At 34.5% G+C, this 6,404-nt stretch overlaps 1 protein-coding gene across 1 annotated transcript; it reads left to right on the top strand.

Moving 5' to 3' along the window:
* Positions 1-349: 349 nt before the first annotated feature.
* On the top strand, positions 350-4,111 carry LOC134840246 (uncharacterized). Its single transcript, XM_063855992.1, has 2 exons — positions 350-712; positions 3,265-4,111. The coding sequence occupies exons 1-2, from the start codon at positions 405-407 to the stop codon at positions 4,061-4,063; spliced, it is 1,107 nt and encodes a 368-aa protein (XP_063712062.1). The 5' UTR covers positions 350-404; the 3' UTR covers positions 4,064-4,111.
* Positions 4,112-6,404: the final 2,293 nt, after the last annotated feature.

Genomic DNA, 6,404 nt, shown 5'->3' with positions numbered 1-6,404 from the left:
CTAACGCTGAATTTTGTCATTCTTAATTTTTTAGTGTTTATGCGTCGCATAAAACTCTTTTTTTCTTTTTAAAGCGAATGGAAATATTTTATGTCACAAAAACCACAAAAAACTGCGATAATCACATCCTTATTATTTGGGATTTTTCGACTCGATTTAAGATATATTCATGTTTTCCGTCAAAAACTGAAAAGTGAATTGAAAAACATTGCAATGCACTGCCAATATTTATTTAGAAAAAAAATACAGAAAAGTAATTGATAAACTAACAGATTGGCATTTGCGTGTACTTGCGTGCATTTATTAGATTAATTGAGATTGATAACGCAAATGCTCACTGTACCACGGCTAACAAGTTTTTATAAACATACGTAACAATCTGAACCAAACTAGTCAAAATTAAAATGGCTCGTGGCTCGCTTATTTTATGTTCTAAGTATAAGTTCAGATTTTTTTTAGCTTTATTGATAATTACCGTGCTATTTTGGACAAATAACCAATTTAATCCTCAACCCATGCTCGTTCCACAGGATCCGATTTCTCAACAAATACCAGAGGATTTAGAATCGATTGACTTGAAAAGCAATTATTCTAAAATGGTCTACATTACTCGCATGATTAGTAACGATCTTCCGCCTATTCATTTCGCGGACCAAACTTACCTGAATACGAAGACAATTCTGGAAAACGAAGAGCTACCTTCAAACTTCAGGTTGCGTACGCTTAATTTAGCATTTTTGACGACATTTTTACGTCGACATTTGGCAGTTACGATTCAAATGCGTTCTCTAGCGATGCTTTATTAGCAACATGCATCATGCAAAAATCTTCCAAAAGTGATCAATACCTCTGAAAGGTTCATATAACAGTTAAATCCGAGTTTCGACGAAAAGATAGACAGTTAAGTTTTTTTTCAGACAAGTTCAATCTATGGCAACTGTTATTCACACATTTCGCCCCTCACACGTTTCGCCCCTCAAATTTTACATTAAAAAAGCGGCCGTTAATAAACCGTGTAAGAAGTTAGGGGCAAAACCTGCGAGGACGAAATGTGTAAAATCATTAGGGGCAAAATGTGTCAGGGGGCGAAATGTGCCACTAGATTTAAGAGGGGCGAATGTGTGTGGGGCGAAACGTGCGACTTTAATGGCGACTAATTTTTTTAACTAGCAACATTACGAGGTCAAAATGTGCCCTAGATATGAGCCTAATTTTGTGTCTGTATGTTCCTAGATTCCAGAGACGTCTTTAAATATGGGCGCAATTTTTTCTACAGTCCGAAAAATGTTATAACCTGAATTTTAAAAAGAAAATATTCTTCCCTTGAGGTGCAATTTTTTTTTGAAAAACTGTGGTAGTTTGAAGATTGCCAATCCGGTCAACGTGGGTTAATCAAATCACTCGAAGATTAACCATATAATCATTACTAAAACACTGTGCATTTTTTTCTGTATCAAGTTGCAAGCTTGCGATTTACAAATAGTTTACAGTTTATCTACAGATAATATAGTGATTAGATACAAGTTTATACACAGCTTATAACTATATAGCTTATGACTATATAAAAACTAAATACAGATTTTATTTTGATTTTTCAACACATTCGCCAAAACAGATATAATGAGTATAATGAAACAAAATTATAATGAGGGCTTTTCAATAAAAATTTTGTACTGCTGTTTGTTCAGATAAAAAATTTAAAAACTTTTTTGTGTAATTAAATTGCAGCCAAAACTAATTGCTCTATGTTATTTTCTCTTAATTTTTATGGGTGTGTTTTTTTAAAATTGCACTGAAAAGGTTCATCTTTTAAATGACATGTGAGAAAGTTTGAAAAAAAACTTGTTATGCCGCGGGAACCCTTGGATTGCAAAGCCTTCGAGGAATCTCTTGAAACTTGTAGTTTGCGGTAATCAATTTTCCTCCATTGAGTTCAACTCATTGTAACACTGAGGAAAAGTTTTTGTTAAATTTGTGATAAAAAAAATCATTTATTTAGATTTTGAATGGTCAAAAAGAAATAGTTACAACCCCCATAGTTTTTATGCATGTGATCATTTTTATTCAGATTTTAAACAGATTAAATACAGATTATATACAGATTACCTAAAGATTATATACGATTGTCTACAGGTTTTAATGTATACAGATTATACATTGACTAAATGCAGATTACCTACAGTTTGTATAAAGTTTTTATAGAATACAAAAATCAATTGTTTTGGCACTAAAATCCAATCATTTTTGGTGGAACAAAAATAGATTCTATCTGTAATTAATCGAATATTGTTGATAAAGATGTTGTAGATAAATCGAAGCTATACTTACGTAAATCTATATATTTTTCTAAGTAAGTTCAATGTTTATCCTTTTTTGTCACATCGGGTTGTCTCTGGATTCGAGAAATGTACACATATAAAATTTTTCCCCCATCCAAGGCATAATTTGACCTCGTAATGCACTCAAGTCATCAGTGCTCTGCATATCAAAAAAAAACATTTTTTTCCTGAGAAAATGGGATAAAAATTGATTTTATACAGAAAAATCTATATATATATATGTAAGTAGAGAATTGATTTATCTGCAACCTTTTTGCGAACGATAATCGACTTAACACAAATAGAATCTATTTTTTCTGCCAAAATTGAAGAGATTTTAGTACTGCCAAAATAATCTTTTTTTTTGTATTACTAAAACCTTAATATAATCTGGAAATAATCTGCATGTAGTCAGTGTATAATCGTTAGACTATGAAACCTGTATATAATCTGTAGATAATCTATAGATAATCTGTAGATAATCTGAATACAATCTGCATAAAATCTGCATAAAATCGGGTACATGTCTAAAAACTATATTTTGGTCGCCTGTGGTTTGCATTTTTTTCATCGTCATGCCTCAGCAACAAAGGAGCTTTGCTTTTGCGGGCGTGTGTGAGTCAGTTAAATTTTTGGGATAGAATGGTATACGGACGCGCAGTCCCTCCTCTGTTTCGAAGAAGTATAAAAAACTTTTGACTGTATATTAGTCACAATAAAATGAGGTCATTACACAAACACTTGGAAATAGTTACTTGTGATGATTTTACAAAAACAACTTTTATGCTACATAAGTTGCGCTTTCTATAATAATTTAGTTACTTTGAGATGCACAAAAACTTGAGTTGCACAAAAACTTGAGTTGTGTCGCTGTCTCTCACTTCTTACATTGTAAAAAACTTCTATTGTCGATTTTTGAAATCAAAGATTATGTTTGTTTGATTAGGCGATACTGGTTGCTCTACTGTTTTGCGAACAAAACCACCGAACAACGATTGGTTCGGCTGATTGAATCCAAAAAAGAGAAGTATCATATAGTTCCTCTCTCAAGCTCGAGCGAGGCGAGTGATGTGATCAAAGAAACTCTAAACAACGACAGAGCTCGTAACATTGGGCTGAAAAAAAGTCTCGAAGAGGGCGCCAAATGGACTCTAAACCTCGACGGGGCTCAAATTATGACCCAGGAAGGCATACATTCTTTGGACAAAGCATTGAAAAGAGCGGAGGGAAACTCTCAAATTTTTCACTTTGTTCCTCTCATCCGACTCTTGTTTAGAATCGAGTTTTCCGAGTCGCTAAATTATCGACAACTTTTCCCCTATGTGTCGGGTCTGGAGGAATGCACAGTTGCTGTGCATCAGAGATTTTTGTTTGAGCGACCAAAAATTTTGTTTCTTCACAAGCACAAAGGACTGCTTTATGACGAAGATCGAGAGTATGGTTACAAAGAAAAACTTCAGTTTTTACAAGAAGCTAAGGAGCATCTGTCAGCCAAACAAATAAGCTGCAGTGAAGCAATGATAGGCTTCACCAAGAAGAAAGCTAAAAGCGCAGATTTTGACCAGGACCTGTTGACTTTGTGCGGCTATTCTGTGAGGCTCCCCTATCATCCGGAGGAGGACGCCCCATACAACCAGACTACGGCAGTCGTGAAGAGATTTTATCCCAGACAGCAGTCGGTTGCAGCTTTCAAACAGCTGTTGACAAAAATAGCTGCATCGAATGCAGCACAACAAACTCAATAAAAAAGTTTCTTCAACAAAAGTCGTTTGAATTGCCATAAATGTCCTCATTTTAACTAACTCTTCTTCAATTATCATTTTATCTAATGCTATTTTTGACCGACTTTTTCTAAAAATCCGAACGGTGTAGTTTAGAGGAGGTTAAATTTAAAGTAGTCTGTCGGCGCATGATTTTCCTAAGAATAGTTTGTTATTGTTTTTGTGCTTTAGTAGCGCTCGAATAATCGAGTTTAGAATAACGTTGGCAAAAAATTTTAAATTGGAGAGAATTTTCGACCAAAGCTGCAAAAGTATACAAAGAGTAGAAAAGGTTTCACCTTCGAGTAGATAAGAGTTTTTTACAGGCGAAGAAAAAAGTGTTTCATATTTTGTCTATTCGACAATTATTTTACAGCGTTCTACTTTTTTGTGACCTTCAAAGATAAATTTACCGAAGACCGGGGTAGAAAAAATGCTTGACAAACAATATCAGAAAAAAAAATTTTTTCCTTTAAATTTCTGGGAAAAAGTGTCTGAAAATTACAATATAAGCATTTTCCATGCTATGGAACTTTATTATAAGCATTTTTTGATCACATTATAAGCATTTTTTGATCACATTATAAGCATTTTTTTCTAATTATTATTCAAATTTTGTCATACATTTTGTTGCAAAAATTGTATGAATTTAGCACGAGAAATGTTTTTAAACAAGGAAATTGTTTGATAAACATTTTTCATAAATCAAATTACTAAAAAATTTTCTGAGTTCAATTTCAATTTTTTTTATTTTTCACACACCACTGTAAACGAAAGAGCAATTTCATAGGTATGTGGCTAGAAAGTTTTTAGTGGTTCAACGGTTGAGCAAATTGGCCGTTTTTAATTACGTTTAGCTTACAATCAAAAAGCAAAAACGATTTTTTTCTACGCGAATTGTGTATTTTTAGAATGAAAAAAAAACAGATCATACAATGCTTATTTATGATAATTTATGTTTATTATTTATTCAAAAAAATATATAGCATAGTTACTGTCAGGTAAATAAAACTGCCAAAAGTTGTATCGTTTCAGTTTCGATAAAAAAGTGTTTCGATTGAAAAACACATGCAAAGTGTTTGAGGTTTGTTTGAAATTGGTAGGACCAGTTAGTCCGCCTAAAAGATTTTGGAATAAATTTAAGAGCCAAATGAGTTCTACCCTAAGCAACCTGCGTTTTTGGGTTTCGCGAGATAGTTATACTCATAGGCGGACAAAGCTAGAAAAAAAACTATTTTTTTAAATTGTACTCATTAAGGTCTTCTTATAAATTGAACTAATATTTTGATCATGTGCCATTCCTCCAGATGGCACAGCCGAACCTTCTGACGCTTGCTAAAATGACGTTAAAGGTGTTAATAAGGAATTGGAAGTAAAAAGGAGACTAAGATTGTTCCAGAATTTCGATTTGGACTGGAACATTTCCGAGAATTACCATAGACGACCATTTTTGACAAATACAGCGTGTCAAACACACAACAGCCGATTGCAGGACAAAAAACGGTCCAAAAAAATAAAAAGAGAAAAAAGAAATTTTTATTGTGACACGAAGACAGAAAAAGGTGTTTACTAGAAAATGACAGTGTGAACGGAATGTCCGGTGGGTTATTCGGGACAGCGTCGAATCCTCCTGTGCAACAGAAATTGGGAGATAACGACGTGATCTCCGGGAGAGGTCTGAATTGGAGGCCCGATGCCCAGAGACTGTTTTTGCAAACTTTGACTGTTTTTCAGCTGCTGGAACGCCCTGAACGCAATTAATTTAATGCTATTTTGATATAGTATTTCAGAGTAGTTAGAGTCTAGGAAAGGGTCAATTCATCTCTAATGAATCTAAAATATAACGCCCTTTGGCTGATGGCCTTAAAAGGGTAACATGGTGGTTAACCTTTAAAAAGACCAGAAAATCAACTGGCTAGGTTGAGACGTTCAAAAACGAGTAATGTTCAGGTAACTGACGTCAGCCAGTCGTCAAAAGGGGCTTATTCTCTGCTCTGTTACTGTGCAATTTCTGGGCGAATGTTACATAGACGTTTTATGGCGCTCCTGGGTGAGTCTGCTTGAGGCAATAGACCATCACGATCAGCAAATGTTTCAGCGAGGAACCCTCCGCTCCGGGAGTATGGCCGAATTAAATCACCTATTGTCCTGTATTGTACTAGTGGAGAAGTTGGGACCATTCGACTAATAAAACTTAGCTTTTTAATCTAGTTAGGACCAAAATTTCCGGGGTCTGAGGTTGAGGTGGGAAGTCATGAGCCCAATTACCCAAAAGCTCTTGGAACAAAAACAGTTAAAGAGAGAGCGTGAAGCCAAACAAAAACCG

Source organism: Symsagittifera roscoffensis, chromosome 2, assembly GCF_963678635.1.
Source record: "Symsagittifera roscoffensis chromosome 2, txSymRosc1.1, whole genome shotgun sequence".
Lineage (NCBI taxonomy): Eukaryota > Metazoa > Xenacoelomorpha > Acoela > Convolutidae > Symsagittifera > Symsagittifera roscoffensis.
Note: the sequence above shows the minus strand (reverse complement) of the source record. Positions and strands in the feature narration are given on the sequence as shown.

Coding starts and splice junctions, on each gene's coding strand:
- LOC134840246 (XM_063855992.1), top strand. CDS start 405: ATGGCTCGTGGCTCGCTTATTTTATGTTCTAAGTATAAGTTCAGATTT. Junction 713..3,264: donor GAGCTACCTTCAAACTTCAG/GTTGCGTACGCT, acceptor TTGTTTGATTAG/GCGATACTGGTTGCTCTACT.